Source organism: Salmo trutta, unplaced genomic scaffold (genome assembly GCF_901001165.1).
Source record: "Salmo trutta unplaced genomic scaffold, fSalTru1.1, whole genome shotgun sequence".
Classification (NCBI taxonomy): Eukaryota; Metazoa; Chordata; class Actinopteri; order Salmoniformes; family Salmonidae; genus Salmo; species Salmo trutta.
The window spans coordinates 55,889-74,577 of NW_021822984.1; the positions used below are offsets into that span (position 1 = coordinate 55,889).

Genomic DNA, 18,689 nt, shown 5'->3' on the forward strand with positions numbered 1-18,689 from the left:
ATTATATGCATATTCTAGTTTCTGGGCAGTAGTAATAACCAGATTAAATCGGTTACGTTTTTTATCCGGCCGTGCAAATACTGCCCCCTACCCTAGAGAGGTTAATTAGGGCCGATTTCAAGTTTTCATAATAATCGGTAATTGGCATTTTTGGACACCAATTATGGCCGATTACATTGCACTCCACGAGGAGCCTGCGTGGCAGGCTGACTACCTGTTACGCGAGTGCAGCAAGGAGCCAAGGTAAATTGCTAGCTAGCATTAAACTTATCTTTTAAAAAACAATCAATGTTAACATAATCACTAGTTAACTACACATGGTTGGTGATATTACTAGTTTATCTAGCTTGTCCTGCGTTGCATATAATCGATGCGGTGCCTGTTAACTCATCATTGAATCACAGCCTACTTCGCCAAACGGGTGTTGATTTAACAAGCGCATTCGCGAAAAAAGCACTGTCGTTGCACCAATGTGTACCTAACCATAAACATCAATGCCTTTCTTAAATACACAATAATATATTTTCAAACCTTCATATTTAGTTAATATTGCCTGCTAACATGAATTTCTTTTAACTAGGGAAATTGTGTCACTTCTCTTGCGTTCTGTGCAAGCAGAGTCAGGGTATATGCAGCAGTTTGGGCCGCCTGGCTCATTGCGAACTGTGTGAAGACCATTTCTTCCTAACAAAGACCGTAATTAATTTGCCAGAATTGTACATAATTATGACATAACATTGAAGGTTGTGCAATGTAACAGGAATATTTAGACTTATGGATGCCACCCGTTAGATAAAATATGGAACGGTTCCGTATTTCACTGAAAGGAAAAAGGCCCAACTGCCTGTAAAAAACTCAGTCCAGTTCAAAGTGAATGATGGAAGGCCCGTGTGGCAAATGGCTTGTTTGCATAATGGCCTACTGTAACTCTGATTGGCTGTGACACGCCGGTCTGCATAAACTCCGGCCCTGGACAAGACAGGTGTTTTTAATTAGGTTTTATGTACTGCAGTGTCTTAATTGTCCAAAAACACAGCCGCTTTCCCATTCTATATTGATAAAGAATTTTCACAAATGCCTTAATATACATAATTTCCAAACATTCTAAGAATATATGAAAACGTGAAAATGACCATATCTAAGCGCTCGCTTGTCAGAAAATGTTATTTTTTTTTTTTAATAAATAAATAAAAAACATGTAATTTTCTTTCTGGGGGTGTAAGTGAACAGATTTGAATAAGATTTCATGTTGCTAAAATGCTGTCAGTTCCTCTTTAAATAACACTCCTCCTGAACCAACGCAATTGCACTTGACCTCACCACCCCCACGCCCTTCCAGCTCTGACTTTGTTGATAGCTACTTTATTGAAGGAAAAGTGTACTTCCTATGACTGAGATATGTGGTTGTCCCACCTAGCTATCTGTAGATGAACGCACTAATTGTAAATCGCTCTGGATAAGAGCGTCTGCTAAATTGACTAAAACTGTAAAATGTACGACTCTGAGGTTAACAGGAATCTCTACTGTAGCTGTGGAACTGATCCCCTTGCGTTTGTCTATTCCTCTGACTGGATGAGTGAGTTATTACAGACAGACGGGCAGGGCGCCAACCAGTACCTCCCTGCTTCCCAACCAGGAGAAAAACGAGCTTTTTTCCTTTTCATTAAGCCGTTAAAGTGAATGAGTTGTCAAGCGGCGCGTAGTTTATTGGGCTTTAAACGTACCTTTTAGCAAATGAGCTCCCTTAGGCCCTGCGACGGAGAGGTGCACAAAGCGTTATGTTGTGGTTGTTGATGATTGAGTGAAGGTTGTTTAGGGGTTGCCTGCTTGTTTGTATTGGGCACAGCTGAATTACTACATGGCTCTTTTAGCCTGTCCACAATACAACGGGTTCAAATGAATTATTACAAATAAATCAAATAAGAGGGAGGGAGGGAGGGAGGTGTGAGGTGAGGAACAGATGGATTATATGTGTGTAGAATGGGGAAAGGGCATTGATTGGACAAGCCCTGTTCAATTAGACTGCTGTCTGCACTGAACAAGGCAGGAAGCGGCGGAGGATTGGTTCATATTTCTCCTGAGGGATTAGCTGGTGGGTGAACGATATCCCGATGATGGACGGTGAGGGATAGGAAGTAGCGTGAATCATTCCCTGGGTCCACAGGGAGGAGAACCGGGGAGGAGAACCGGGGAGGAGAACAGTGGAGATATTGTACAGACCTAATGTCTTACTCAGGCATTCACCACCATTGGGTCAGGAGTGTGACTGGGCTGGCGTCACAGAGGAAACACTGAAGCACATTGGGTCAGGAGTGTGACTGGGCTGGAGTCACAGAGAAAACACTGAAGCACATTGGGTCAGGAGTGTGACTGGACTGGAGTCACAGAGAAAACACTGAAGCACATTGGGTCAGGAGTGTGACTGGACTGGAGTCACAGAGAAAACACTGAAGCACATTGGGTCAGGAGTGTGACTGGGCTGGCGTCACAGAGAAAACACTGAAGCACAGTTGAAATGCATTTCAACAGGAAGCAGAATGACCTCACACCCTGACGTTGTTGTGTAATTCTACCAGAATCATGGGATCTATAATGTGGGTGATGTTTCCACCATTTTGTGTTGGCGAGTGTGTGTCTTCACCACATCCCCCTGTCACATGGGCTGGTGCATCACATGTCCTGGAGGCAGAACACACTGCAATGACATCAAACAAACAAGTTCTCCAATGAGGAAAATACGGCATAGAGAAACTTCATCTCCACTTTTCAGATCAAGGTCCGACGCGTATTCAAATAGCCCTGACGTTCTCCATTTGGTGCTTTCTCCTCAGCCTGTTTGCTTCCTCCGGGCTCTGCTCTGCTCTGCTCTGCTCTGCGCTGCTCTGCGCTGCTCTGCTCTGCTCTGCTCTGCGCTGCTCTGCTCTGCTCTGCTCTGCTCTGCTCTGCTCTGCGCTGCTCTGCTCTGCTCTGCGCTGCTCTGCTCTGCTCTGCGCTGCTCTGCTCTGCGCTGCTCTGCTCTGCTCTGCGCTGCTCTGCTCTGTGGCAGAGGCCCACTCACCCTCTGTGGGGCTACGGTGGAGGGATTACAGAGAGGAAAAGATAGAGGGAGGACTATCAGAACAAGGGGGGGGGGTCAGCCCAGAGGGAGGAGTTGGAGCTATGCTCTACGGTTAGAACAGAGAGAGGGAGAGATGAGGGGGGAGGGAGGGAGTAGGGAGGGAGTGGGGAAGGAGGGAGGGAGTAGGGAGGGAGGGAGGGAGTGGGTGAGTAGGGAGGGAGAGAGAGATGGACGGAGGGGGGTGGGAGTGGGGAAGGAGGGAGTGGGGAAGGAGGGAGGGAGTAGGGAGGGAGGGGGGAGGGAGAGATGGACAGAGGGAGTAGGGAGGGAGGGAGTGGGGAGGGAGGGAGTGGAGAGAAGAGAGACAGAGAGACTGGAGGGGAGGAGTGTGGACTCAGGAACAGGAGTTGGAGCTATGCTTTGAGTCATACCAGTGTGATCTGCCAGCGGTATTTAACCAGCACCACACCCCGAACAGGCTTCATAACGGGAACAATCTACTGCTATCTCTAGGTTCTGTTCTGTACTCTAAGGTAAGTCAGCTATCTCTAGGTTCTGTTCTGTACTCTAAGGTAAGTCAGCTATCTCTAGGTTCTGTTCTGTACTCTAAGGTAAGTCAGCTATCTCTAGGTTCTGTTCTGTACTCTAAGGTAAGTCAGCTATCTCTAGGTTCTTACTCTAAGGTAAATCAGTGCAGGTTCTATACTATCTCTGCTCACTGAGACACAATGTCTTTCAAATGCCTGTAGCCATCTTGAACACACCAGCTGTGTGTGTGTGTGTGTGTGTGTGTGTGTGTGTGTGTGTGTGTGTGTGTGTGTGTGTGTGTGTGCGTGCGTGCGTGCGTGTGTGTGTGTGTGTGTGTGTGCGTGCGTGCGTGCGTGCGTGTGTGCGTGCGTGCGTGTGTGTGTGTGCGTGCGTGCGTGCGTGTGTGCGTGTGTGTGTGTGTGTGTGTGTGTCCTTTGCTCTGCCAAGTGTTCCATTCCAATGTTATCCAGTCTGATCCTCAATATAAATGAAAAGCTCACTGGAAGCAGTAGATTCTTTCTTTTTACATATTTTTGTTTCATAGTCATGCTGATTCAACTGCTGCTGTTTGGAAGCATGTGTAGTAGTGGGGGGGTCAGATCAGTCCAATCTGGGGGGGTCAGATCAGTCCATTCTGGGGGGGGGGGGCGAGATCAGTCCATTCTGGGGGGGGGGGGTCAGATCAGTCCATTCTGGGGGGGTCAGATCAGTCCAATCTGGGGGGGTCAGATCAGTCCATTCTGGGGGGGGTCAGATCAGTCCATTCTGGGGGGGGGCAGATCAGTCCATTCTGGGGGGGGTCAGATCAGTCCATTCTGGGGGGGTCAGATCAGTCCATTCTGGGGGGGGTCAGATCAGTCCATTCTGGGGGGGTCAGATCAGTCCATTCTGGGGGGGTCAGATCAGTCCATTCTGGGGGGGGTCAGATCAGTCCATTCTGGGGGGGGGTCAGATCAGTCCATTCTGGGGGGGTCAGATCAGTCCATTCTGGGGGGGTCAGATCAGTCCATTCTGGGGGGGTCAGATCAGTCCATTCTGGGGGGGCGAGATCAGTCCATTCTGGGGGGGGGGGGTCAGATCAGTCCATTCTGGGGGGGGGGGGGTCAGATCAGTCCATTCTGGGGGGGTCAGATCAGTCCATTCTGGGGGGGTCAGATCAGTCCATTCTGCTGCTATTGTTTCAACACGGTCGGTTTATTCTGGACAGTTACTTTGATGACATTGTTATTTAACTCTAATCAACGTTAACGTTGTTAAAGATGAACAAAGTAAATGAGTTGCCACGGCAACACAGCGGGCTTGACCCTGGAATTCTAACAGTTTGTGGTGGAATGTCTGCTGGGCGGTACCGACCTTGGTGTGTTACACACACACACACACACACACACACACACACACACACACACACACACACACACACACACACACTGCATGTTTATTACAGCCCACTGTGTCATTAGACCTGTAACACTACCATTACTGTAGATCTAATTGTGTATATGATATTTCATTACTGTTATTTTTTAACCTTTATTTAACTAGGCAAGTCAGTTTAAGAACAAATTCTTATTTTCGGGGGTACAGTAGAGTAATGACTTGTATTACTATCTGTGTATATAGAGCTGTGAAGTCAAGACAGATTCTGAGTTCATTAAAGGTACCAGTACGGTACGCTGTAGGTCTATATGCAACACAATAGGGCCTGTGGAATGAAACAGGATATGCGATTCATACTTCCTGCTTACATGGAGGAGGAGGGGGAAGTTAGTTCCCACTCCAAGAACTCTGTCATACATGGTTGCTAGGTGATTAAATATTATTTGCGCCATGTTGGAAAAAACAAAACAAACTACTCCTCCCAAATGATTTTCTGTCAATTTAACAAGAAAAAGTGGACTTTCATCTAAACCCTGATTTGTGGCGGTATCACATGCTGTGTGTGTTAAACGTTTACTTCGTTTGTCGTTCATTTCTCAACAACTATTGTAGCATGAGTTCATTATGTAGGTCTGTCTGGTACTAGTCTCTAAGGAAGTGACCTCATTCAGTATCTAACATCATAAATGAGATCGTTGGAGCTTCCAGCTGGGTTACCACGGTGACGGTGTGGCACGTCCCGAAGCTAATTTTACAGCCCATCGTATACTTAACCTAATATAAGTTATATATTTATTTTTTTAACAGGGATTTCACAATGGCGTTGGTTTCTGAGTTCTTGGGCCAGCTCACGCTGAATTTTGGAGGGGTGAGTTCACTACAGCTGAACCATTAGGTCATGGGTCAACCTGTAACGAAATCTGTCATCTGTCAGTGACTGTAAACTGGTAATGTAACTCTGTCCTCTTCAGGAGAGCGAGCCTAAATTCCCAACGGTGGTGGCAGCAGGGGATTTTGATCCAGCTAAAGATGCTGCCAGGATAGAAACGGCCGTCAAAACCAAAGGTGAGAGAATCACTACACCTGAAACCCCACCTCTTTAAGGAATACCTGGGATAGGATAAAGTAATCCTTCTAACCCCCCCCCCCCTCCTTAAAAGATTTAGATGCACTATTGTAAAGTGGTTGTTCCACCGTATATCATAAGGTGAAGGCACCAATTTGTAAGTCGCTCTGGATAAGAGCGTCTGCTAAATGACTTAAATGTAAATGATATCGTAGTCCCACCGGTTAAAGTGTATCACTTTATAATGTTTTCTAGATTAGAAATACCTTGTGAACTTGATTGGTGCATTAATATATCTGTCACAATGTATTTGCACTAATATAAACAGTCGTAATATCCTACTAATCCAGTTTATCTAGAGGGGTTACTATATAAACCGAACACAGTGTGAGCTGGTAACAGTCAATGCTCTGCCTCTCATTATGTTGTTCTGTGCATTCCGCGGTTTAGCGCCATCTGCTGGCCGTTTTATATTACTGCACCTTGTGAACGACGTCGTACCTTTCTGCTGTGGCGCTGTGCCCGTAAACCATAGTATCTATTGCCATCCTTGTTTGTCTCTGCTATTGTCTTTTCACACCATTTTCATCAATCGTTGTTAAATACCGGCGATTTGGAGAAAAACCTAATCCTGATTCTTTAGTTTTTTTGTTGTTGTATTTTCATTAATCGAGTCCCTCTATGGAAACATGTACGTAAACCCAGTGCTGGTTGTGGTGTAGAACTGCTCATTCTGAGTCACTTTCCTGCCTGCGTTCCCAACATGACTTCACTAAAACCCACAGAGTACACAGGGATTTTCTGTCAGGCAACGCCTTCGCCTTCCAGCCCTGTCGGTCTGCCACAAACCAACCACCGCTCACTCACTGCAGTCCCCTGTACCCCACTGAAAGCCCCGACGAGCTGTTTTTCACACCATAGTGTGTATTCTGTACCAAATCAAGGCCTTGTAGATCAGTGATTATGAAGGAAATGTTACTATACAAGGCTATTGCTGTTTTTGGGATTTCATCTTTTATCAGTGTCAATCTCATTAAAAACTTTTCATGTGATATATTAAACCTTTTACTTCCTACTATAATATATCTGTCTGTACCTACTCTAGACACACAAAGCTAGTGTTGCCGATGTATGTTATTAAGTTGGAATATTTCCCATGTTCCCCAGCTGGGTCTTTTATCTATAGAAATCAATTCATGGTTAAATGTATGTTAATCACAGCTCTGTAAAATTTCCCATGTTCCCCAGGTGTGGATGAGCTGACCATCATTGACATCCTGACCAGACGGAGCTACTCTCAGAGGAGAGAGATTGCCTTCGAGTATGAGAAGAGATCCAAGAAGGTAAGGGGGGGGGGGAATAGAGATTTGTTTTTGTTCTGGAAGATGCTTTTTTCATAAAGCAACTGCTGCTAATGTGGACATGAAGTGAATCCAACCTCATTTAGACATATTTTACAGTGGGATGGACTGTCACCTCTGTGTATTTTACAGTGGGGCGGTCTGTCATCTCTGTGTATTTTACAGTGGGACGGGCTGTCATCTCTGTGTATTTTACAGTGGGACGGTCTGTCATCTGTGTGTATTTTACAGTGGGACGGTCTGTCATCTCTGTGTATTTTACAGTGGGACGGTCTGTCATCTCTGTGTATTTTACAGTGGGACGGTCTGTCACCTCTGTGTATTTTACAGTGGGACGGTCTGTCATCTCTGTGTATTTTACAGTGGGACGGTCTGTCATCTCTGTGTATTTTACAGTGGGACGGTCTGTCATCTGTGTGTATTTTACAGTGGGACGGTCTGTCATCTCTGTGTATTTTACAGTGGGACGGTCTGTCATCTCTGTGTATTTTACAGTGGGACGGGCTGTCATCTCTGTGTATTTTACAGTGGGACGGTCTGTCATCTCTGTGTATTTTACAGTGGGACGGTCTGTCATCTCTGTGTATTTTACAGTGGGACGGTCTGTCATCTCTGTGTATTTTACAGTGGGACGGGCTGTCATCTCTGTGTATTTTACAGTGGGACAGTCTGTCATCTCTGTGTATTTTACAGTGAGACGGTCTGTCATCTCTGTGTATTTTACAGTGGGACGGTCTGTCATCTCTGTGTATTTTACAGTGGGACGGTCTGTCATCTCTGTGTATTTTACAGTGGGACGGTCTGTCATCTCTGTGTATTTTACAGTGGGACGGTCTGTCATCTCTGTGTATTTTACAGTTTGATGGGCTGTCATCTCTGTGTATTTTACAGTTTGACGGGCTGTCATCTCTGTGTATTTTACAGTGGGACGGGCTGTCATCTCTGTGTATTTTACAGTGGGACGGTCTGTCATCTCTGTGTATTTTACAGTGGGACGGGCTGTCATCTTTGTGTATTTTACAGTGGGACGGACTGTCATCTCTGTGTATTTTACAGTGGGACGGTCTGTCATCTCTGTGTATTTTACAGTTTGACGGGCTGTCATCTCTGTGTATTTTAGTTTGACGGGCTGTCATATCTGTGTATTTTACAGTTTGACGGGCTGTCATCTCTGTGTATTTTACAGTGGGACGGTCTGTCATCTCTGTGTATTTTACAGTGGGACGGTCTGTCATCTCTGTGTATTTTACAGTGGGACGGTCTGTCATCTCTGTGTATTTTACAGTGGGACGGTCTGTCATCTCTGTGTATTTTACAGTGGGACGGTCCTTCATCTCTGTGTATTTTACAGTGGGACGGGCTGTCATCTCTGTGTATTTTACAGTGGGACGGGCTGTCATCTCTGTGTATTTTACAGTGGGACGGGCTGTCATCTCTGTGTATGTCTCCCCTGTAGGACATGATTACAGCTCTGAAGGGGGCTCTGTCTGGGTCTCTGGAGGCTGTAATTCTGGGACTGATGAAGAGTACAGCTCAGTACGATGCCTCTGAGATCAAAGGATCCATAAAGGTGAGGAGGAGGAGGCCACAATCTTTCCTACATGAAGCCTAAACTACACAGATCACAGTCACTGCTGCCCTCTCCTGGTCTGATTAATGTGTGGCCTAGACACAGGGTCTGTACTATTCATACTGCTGTTAAAACCCCTGTTCTCTCCAGGGTCTGTACTAGTCATACTGCTGTTAAAACCCCTGTTCTCTCCAGGGTCTGTACTAGTCATACTGCTGTTAAAACCCCTGTTCTCTCCAGGGTCTGTACTAGTCATACTGCTGTTAAAACCCCTGTTCTCTCCAGGGTCTGTACTAGTCATACTGCTGTTAAAACCCCTGTTCTCTCCAGGGTCTGTACTAGTCATACTGCTGTTAAAACCCCTGTTCTCTCCAGGGTCTGGGGACCGATGAGGAGACTCTGATTGAGATGGTTTGTTCCCGCAGCGCTGATGAACTGGTGGAAATAAAACGCGTCTACAAGGAATGTAAGTAGAAGCAAGTAGCAAGGAGAAGCAAGTAGCAAGGAGAAGCAAGTAGAAAGGAGAAGCAAGTAGCAAGGAGAAGCAAGGAGAAGCAAGTAGCAAGGAGAAGCAAGTAGCAAGGAGAAGCAAGTAGTAAGTAGAAGCAAGTAGCAAGGAGAAGCAAGTAGCAAGGAGAAGCAAGTAGCAAGGAGAAGCAAGTAGCAAGGAGAAGCAAGTTGAAAGGAGAAGCAAGTAGCAAGGAGAAGCCAGTAGCAAGGAGAAGCAAGTAGCAAGGAGAAGCAAGTAGCAAGGAGAAGCAAGTAGCAAGGAGAAGCAAGTAGCAAGGAGAAGCAAGTAGCAAGGAGAAGCAAGTAGCAAGGAGAAGCAAGTAGCAAGGAGAAGCAAATAGCAAGGAGAAGCAAGTAGCAAGGAGAAGCAAGTAGCAAGGAGTAGCAAGGAGAAGCCAGTAGCAAGGAGAAGCCAGTAGCAAGGAGAAGCAAGTAGCAAGGAGAAGCAAGTAGCAAGGAGAAGCAAGTAGCAAGGAGAAGCAAGTAGCATGACCATGACAATCAGATTGAAAATGTAAGGATTTTATTCGTTATTTATCGACAGTGTTCAAGAAGGATCTGGAGAAGGATGTGTCAGGGGACACGTCAGGAGACTTCAGGAGTCTGCTGTTGGCCCTGGTACAGGTAGGATCATACAATGACTTTACAATGTCTAGCTTCCTAAAGATTGACCATCCAATAGCTTTTAATAATGATTTTGAATACGAAGGAGTCTGTCTGAGTATTGGTGTAAACTGTATTCTCCATTGTATTCTGTGTCATTCAATAGGCCAAGAGAGATGAACCCTCAAATATTGTTGACTACGAGAAGATTGACCAGGATGCCAGAGTAAGATAAATACACTAAAGCACTGATACGGACACTAAAACACCGTACCAGAACCAGAACCAAACACTAAAGCACTGATACGGACACTAAAACACCGCACCAGAACCAGAACCAAACACTAAAGCACTGATACGGACACTAAAACACCGCACCAGAACCAGAACCAAACACTAACGCTTTGATACGGACACTAAAACACCGCACCAGAACCAAACACTAAGCATTGATACGGACACTAAAACACCATACCAGAACCAGAACCAAACACTAACGCTTTGATACGGACACTAAAACACCGTACCAGAACCAGAACCAAACACTAAAGCATTGATACGGACACTAAAACACCATACCAGAACCAGAACCAAACACTAACGCTTTGATACGGACAGTAAAACACCGTACCAGAACCAGAACCAGAAACTAACGCTTTGATACTGACACTAAAACACCGTACCAGAACCAATCAGCTTAGTGTTTTTTTTTTATCTCTCTAGATTAGTTAGGTGTATTATACAGGTGTATTATACAGGTGTATTATACAGGTTGATTTGTCCTCTCCTGTCTCTGTAGATTAGTTAGGTGTATTATACAGGTGTATTATACAGGTTGATTGACCTCTCCTGTCTCTGTAGATTAGTTAGGTGTATTATACAGGTGTATTATACAGGTGTATTATACAGGTTGATTTGTCTACTCCTGTCTTCATAGATTAGTTAGGTGTATTATACAGTTGTATTATACAGGTGTATTATACAGGTCGATTTGTCCTCTCCTGTCTCTGTAGATTAGTTAGGTGTATTATACAGGTGTATTATACAGGTGTATTATACAGGTTGATTGACCTCTCCTGTCTCTGTAGATTAGTTAGGTGTATTATACAGGTGTATTATACAGGTGTATTATACAGGTTGATTTGTCCTCTCCTGTCTCTGTAGATTAGTTAGGTGTATTATACAGGTGTATTATACAGGTTGATTGACCTCTCCTGTCTCTGTAGATTAGTTAGGTGTATTATACAGGTGTATTATACAGGTGTATTATACAGGTTGATTTGTCTACTCCTGTCTTCATAGATTAGTTAGGTGTATTATACAGTTGTATTATACAGGTGTATTATACAGGTCGATTTGTCCTCTCCTGTCTCTGTAGATTAGTTAGGTGTATTATACAGGTGTATTATACAGGTGTATTATACAGGTCGATTTGTCCTCTCCTGTCTCTGTAGATTAGTTAGGTGTATTATACAGGTGTATTATACAGGTGTATTGTCCTCTCCTGTCTCTGTAGATTAGTTAGGTGTATTATACAGGTGTATTATACAGGTGTATTGTCCTCTCCTGTCTCTGTAGGCTCTGTATGAGGCAGGAGTGAAGAGGAAGGGGACGGACGTAGCTACATGGATCACCATCATGTCAGAAAGGAGTGTCCCTCACCTGCAGAAAGGTACGTACCCGACTCTGTAACAAGGGACTTCTTCATGCACATAGGATTGTTTTGGACAAATACTCAAAGTCAAGATGGCGACAACCAGACTTTTTAGACATAAAGAACCTAGATGTTTCTATCAACCTGGTGACTGTTCAGAAAGCTGACCAAATGTTGGCTGTATCTGTTCCCAGTGTTTGACAGGTACAAGAGCTACAGTCCATACGACATGCAGGAGAGCATCAGGAAGGAGGTGAAGGGAGACCTGGAGAAGTCCTTCCTCACACTGGGTAACATTCTACAGCATATCATATACCTACATTCTATAATATATACATCTATAAAGTATAACCTGTATTCTATAATATATACATCTATATCTATAGCATAGAACCTGTATTCTATAATATATACATCTATAACATATAACCTGTATTCTATAATATATACATCTATATCTATATCATATAACCTGTATTCTATAATATATACATCTATATCTATAGCATAGAACCTGTATTCTATAATATATACATCTATAACATATAACCTGTATTCTATAATATATACATCTATAACACATAACCTGTATTCTATAATATATACATCTATATCTATATCATATAACCTGTATTCTATAATATATACATCTATATCTATAACATATAACCTGTATTCTATAATATATACATCTATATCTATAGCATAGAACCTGTATTCTATAATATATACATCTATAGCATAGAACATGTACTCTATAATGTATACATCTATATCTATAACATATACCTACATTCTATAATATATACATCTATATCTATAACATATAACCTGTATTCTATAATATATACATCCATATCTATATATCATATACCTTCATACTATAATATATACATCCATATCTATAACATATCTATATATCATATACCTACATTCTATAATATGTATACACTTCCGTTCAACAGTTTTGGGTCACTGAGAAATGTCCTTGTTTTTTAAAGAAAAGCACGGTTTTTGTCCATTAAAATAACATCAAATTGATCAGAAATACAGCGTAGACATTGTTAATGTTGTAAATGACTATTGTAGCTGGAAACGGCTTATTTTTTATGGAATATCTACATAGGCGTACAGAGGCCCATTATCAGCAACCATCACTCCTGTGTTCCAATGGCACGTTGTGTTAGCTAATCCAAGTTTATCATTTTAAAAAAAGCTAATTGATCATTAGAAAACCCTTTTGCAATTATGTTAGCACAGCTGAAAACTGTTGTACTGATTAAAGAAGTAATAAAACTGGCCTTCTTTAGACTAGTTGAGTATCTGGAGCATCAGCATTTGTGGGTTAGATTACAGGCTCAAAATGGCCAGAAACAAAGAACTTTCTTCTGAAACTCGTCAGTCTATTCTTGTTCTGAGAAATGAAGGCTATTCCATGTGAGACAGTGCCGACAAACTGAAGATCTCGTACAACGCTGTGTAACTATTCCCTTCACAGAACAGCACAAACTGTCTCTAACCAGAATAGAAAGAGGAGTGGGGGGCCCCGGTGCACAACTGAGAAAGAGGACAAGTACATTAGAGTATCTCATTTCGCAAAACAGAGGCCTCACAAGTCCTCAACTGACAGCTTCATTAAATAGTACCCGCAAAATACCAGTCTCAACGTCAACAGTGAAGAGGCGACTCCGGGATGCTGGCCTTCTAGGCAGAGTTCCTCTGTCCAGTGTCTGTGTTCTTTTGCCCGTCTTAATCTTTTCTTTTTATTGGTCAGTCTGAGATATGGCTTTTTCTTTGCAACTCTGCCTAGAAGGCCAGCATCCCGGAGTCGCCTTACCGCTACATTAGCTACTCTTACTGCTACATTAGCTCCTCTTACCTCTACATTAGCTCCTCTTACCTCTACATTAGCTCCTCTAGCTCCTCTTACCTCTACATTAGCTCCTCTAGCTACTCTTACCTCTACATTAGCTCCTCTAGCTCCTCTTACCTCTATATTAGCTCCTCTAGCTACTCTTACCTCTACATTAGCTCCTCTAGCTACTCTTACCTCTACATTAGCTCCTCTAGCTACTCTTACCTCTACATTAGCTCCTCTAGCTACTCTTACCTCTACATTAGCTACTCTTACCTCTACATTAGCTCCTCTAGGTACTCTTACCTCTACATTAGCTCCTCTAGCTCCTCTTACCGCTACATTAGCTCCTCTTACCTCTACATTAGCTCCTCTAGCTACTCTTACCTCTACATTAGCTACTAAACATCTCCATTGTTTCTGACACACTCTAATAAAGCCAATCAATTCCTCTACGACTAGTTCCAGAATGTTCTATCCGTTTAATCTCTTCAGCATAACATTACCTGTCCATTGATAATGTATGAGGCTCCTGTCTCCATGCCAGAATGTCTGTGTCACTCACTCAAGACTCCACTTCCGCCGTTTATGCGTTACTCCATCTCTCCCTTTCTCTCTGTGTCTCTGTCTCCCTTTCTCTCTGTCTCTCTCTCTGTGTCTCTCTGTGTCTCTGTCTCTCTCTGTGTCTCTCTATGTCTCTCTCCCTTTCTCTCTCTGTGTCTCTCTATGTCTCTCTCCCTTTCTCTCTCTGTGTCTCTGTGTATCTCTGTTTCTCTCTCTGTGTCTCTCTATGTATCTCTCCCTTTCTCTCTCTGTGTCTCTGTGTCTCTCTATGTATCTCTGTGTCTCTCTGTCTCTCTGTCTCTCTGTCTCTCTCCCTTTCTCTCTCTGTGTCTCTGTGTCTCTCTCTGTGTCTCTGTGTCTCTGTCTCTCTCCCTTTTATCTCTCTGTGTCTCTCTCCCTTTCTCTCTCTGTGTCTCTGTGTCTCTGTGTATCTCTGTGTCTCTGTGTCTCTGTATCTCTGTTTCTCTGTGTCTCTCTCCCTTTTATCTCTCTGTGTCTCTGTGTCTCTGTGTCTCTGTGTCTCTCTCCCTTTTATCTCTCTGTGTCTCTGTGTCTCTGTGTATCTCTGTGTCTCTGTGTCTCTGTGTCTCTCTCCCTTTTATCTCTCTGTGTCTCTGTGTCTCTCTATGTATCTCTGTGTCTCTCTATGTATCTCTGTGTCTCTCTGTCTCTCTGTCTCTCTCCCTTTCTCTCTCTGTATCTCTGTGTCTCTCTATCTCTCTCCCTTTTATCTCTCTGTGTCTCTATGTATCTCTCCCTTTCTCTCTCTGTGTCTCTGTGTCTCTCTATGTATCTCTGTTTCTCTGTGTCTCTCTCCCATTCTCTCACTGTGTCTCTGTGTCTCTCTATGTCTCTCTCCCTTTTATCTCTCTGTGTCTCTCTCCCTTTCTCTCTCTGTGTCTCTGTGTATCTCTGTATCTCTGTTTCTCGGTGTCTCTCTCCCTTTTATCTCTCTGTGTCTCTGTGTCTCTGTGTCTCTGTGTCTCTCTGTCTCTCTGTCTCTCTCCCTTTTATCTCTCTGTGTCTCTGTGTCTCTGTGTCTCTGTGTCTCTGTGTCTCTCTGTCTCTCTCCCTTTTATCTCTCTGTGTCTCTGTGTCTCTGTGTCTCTGTCTCTCTGTGTCTCTGTGTCTCTCTCCCTTTCTCTCTGTGTCTCTGTGTATCTCTGTGTCTCTGTGTCTCTGTGTCTCTCTCTGTCTCTCTCCCTTTATCTCTCTGTGTCTCTGTGTCTCTGTGTCTCTGTCTCTCTGTGTCTCTGTGTCTCTCTCCCTTTCTCTCTGTGTCTCTGTGTCTCTGTGTCTCTCTGTCTCTCTCCCTTTTATCTCTCTGTGTCTCTGTGTCTCTGTGTCTCTCTGTCTCTCTGTCTCTCTCCCTTTTATCTCTCTGTGTCTCTGTGTCTCTGTCTCTCTGTGTCTCTCTATCTCTCTCCCTTTTATCTATCTGTGTCTCTGTGTCTCTGTGTCTCTGTGTCTCTCTCCCTTTTATCTCTCTGTGTCTCTGTGTCTCTGTGTCTCTGTGTCTCTGTCTCTCTGTGTCTCTGTGTCTCTCTCCCTTTCTCTCTGTGTCTCTGTGTATCTCTGTGTCTCTGTGTCTCTGTGTCTCTCTGTCTCTCTCCCTTTTATCTCTCTGTGTCTCTGTGTCTCTGTGTCTCTGTCTCTCTGTGTCTCTGTGTCTCTCTCCCTTTCTCTCTGAGTCTCTGTGTATCTCTGTGTCTCTGTGTCTCTGTGTCTCTCTGACTCTCTCCCTTTTATCTCTCTGTGTCTCTGTGTCTCTGTGTCTCTGTCTCTCTGTGTCTCTCTATCTCTCTCCCTTTTATCTATCTGTGTCTCTGTGTCTCTGTGTCTCTGTGTCTCTCTGTCTCTCTCCCTTTTATCTCTCTGTGTCTCTGTGTCTCTGTGTCTCTGTCTCTCTGTGTCTCTGTGTCTCTCTCCCTTTCTCTCTGTGTCTCTGTGTATCTCTGTGTCTCTGTGTCTTTGTGTCTCTCTGTCTCTCTCCCTTTTATCTCTCTGTGTCTCTGTGTCTCTGTGTCTCTGTCTCTCTGTGTCTCTGTGTCTCTCTCCCTTTCTCTCTGTGTCTCTGTGTATCTCTGTGTCTCTGTGTCTCTGTGTCTCTCTGACTCTCTCCCTTTTATCTCTCTGTGTCTCTGTGTCTCTGTGTCTCTGTGTCTCTGTCTCACTGTGTCTCTCTATCTCGCTCCCTTTTATCTATCTGTGTCCCTGTGTCTCTGTGTCTCTGTGTCTCTGTGTCTCTGTCTCTCTGTGTCTCTGTGTCTCTCTATCTCTCTCCCTTTTATCCCTCTGTGTCTCTGTGTCTCTGTGTCTCTGTGTCTCTGTGTCTCTGTGTCTCTGTGTTTCTCTCTGTTGGTCTCTCTGCCGTCATGTTGTCTATGAAGCGTATTACAACTGGCAGTGAGAGGAAAGAAGGGGGGTTCTCCACTCCTCTCCACCTTGCCTCCTCTCATTCGATCCTATTTGTACCAGATGAGCCCTCGGTCGATTCAATCCTTATTAACAGTAATTGCAAGTTGTTTGAAGAAAACAACATTTGATTTCAAGGGATGTTGTGCCCTTAAGAAACAAACTGTGGATCTGTGCCTATATACTGCAGACAGCCTCCTTACCAGGAACTCTTTAGAAAGAACAACAGGAAGTGACAGATCCAGAGAGGATATCAGAAACAAAGTTGAGGTGATTTGAATCCGTTTGTCTTTTCTGCTTTGTTTTTGCAGTGGAGTGCTTTGAGAACAAACAACAGTACTTTGCTAACAGACTGAGCGAAGCCATGAAGGTAAATATCTGTTTACTTCTCTTGTCATGTGACCGAGTAAGATGGTGAAGTACAAGTCCTCATGAGAAACAAAGAATGAACTCATTGTTATTTGTACATTTGGTACAAACCCTTTCAACCCCCTTTCAACCCCCTTCAAACCCCTTTCAACCCCTTCAAACCCTTTCAACCCCCTTCAACCCCTTCAATCCCCTTTCAACCCCTTTCAAACCCCCTTCAAACCCTTTCAAACCCCCTTCAAACCCCTTTCAACCCCCTTCAAACCCTTTCAACCCCCTTCAACCCCCTTCAACCCCCTTCAAACCCTTTCAACCCCTTCAATCCCCTTTCAACCCCCTTTCAACCCCCTTCAAACCCTTTCAACCCCCTTCAAAACCCTTTCAACCCCCTTCAAACCCTTTCAACCCCCTTCAAACCCCTTTCAACCCCCTTCAAACCCTTTCAACCCCCTTCAAACCCTTTCAACCCCCTTCAAACCCTTTCAACCCCCTTCAAACCCTTTCAACCCCCTTCAAACCCTTTCAACCCCCTTCAACCCCCTTCAACCGCAACGCCTTTCAACCCCCTTCAATCCCTTTTAACCCCCTTCAATCCCTTTTAACCCCAACACCCTCCAGCCTCCTTTCAACAGCCTTCAACCCCCTTTCAACTCCAACACCCTTCAATCCCTTCAACCCCAACCCCCTTTAGAAGATTTGAATTATGAATCAAAGATAATCTCATGGGAGAAACATCCCACGGAAATTTTGCATCAGACTTTCACGAGTTGATTTATTACAGGGGTTATATCATCCACTCTCTATTCAGTAAAAACATCAACAAACACAAACCGTCACCTAGGACTCTATTCAATCAGCATCGCCGCAGATTAGTGCTTCTATAGCCTGCTTGAAATGTGAATGTCATTTCTGATTGAGTCCACATACGCAGCGTTTACCGTGAATGCAGTCTCCGCTCATTCGGGGAACATTGCCTTTGTATTCCAATCGCGTTATAGCTCTGAACTTCGTCGTTACGGATTAAATCGAGCCCCCCCTCCTCCACACAAAATTTTAAAAAAATGAGACATCTAGAGCATTGGAAAAGGAAGTTACCTGGATACTGTAAATATAAATACATAGACTGAGAGAAGCAGACGACACCGACAATGGTAGTGTCACGTCTGTCGAAAGGATCGGACCAAAGTGCAGCGTGGTTGTAGTTCCACATTTTATTAAATCCGTGAAATTTTTGCAAAACATAAATAACTGAATATGACAAAACAACAAACCGTGACGCAGAGTGAAACAAACAATACTCAAAAGATAATCACCCACAAAACCCAGGAAGAAAAACCCCTACTTAAATATGATCTCCAATTAGAGACAACGAGGACCAGCTGCCTTCAATTGGGGATTAACCCCCCCAAAAAACATAGAAATAGAAAAACTAGAACTTAAACATAGAAATAGAAAACATAGAAAAACACAAAACACCCCCTGTCACGCCCTGACCTACTCTACCATAGAAAATAACCTCTTACTATGGTCAGGACGTGACAGGTAGTCAATGGCAGGCTAGTAGGACATGATTACCTGTCCTAATAAATAACACAATGTAATGTTGACATCATCTGCAGGGTAAAAGTGCCAAGGAGAAGGTGGTGACCAGGATTGTTGTGTCTCGCTGTGAGGTGGATCTCATGAAGATCAGGACAGAGTTTAAGAAACTGAACCAGAAGTCCTTGTACCAGACCATCGCTGTAAGGACACTTCTTTT

General features: G+C 44.0%; 1 protein-coding gene across 1 annotated transcript; it reads left to right on the plus strand.

Annotated features, from left to right (window-relative positions):
- Window positions 1-3,447: 3,447 nt before the first annotated feature.
- Window positions 3,448-18,678, plus strand: LOC115187860 (annexin A2-A-like; the record flags this gene model as incomplete). Its single annotated transcript, XM_029746891.1, has 12 exons — window positions 3,448-3,591; window positions 5,771-5,831; window positions 5,935-6,028; window positions 7,278-7,372; window positions 8,847-8,960; window positions 9,336-9,426; window positions 10,015-10,094; window positions 10,240-10,299; window positions 11,652-11,745; window positions 11,922-12,017; window positions 16,873-16,931; window positions 18,550-18,678. Coding segments are annotated over exons 2-12 (963 nt in total), but the record flags the coding sequence as incomplete, so codon positions are not given.
- Between the last annotated feature and the right edge of the window lie 11 nt (window positions 18,679-18,689).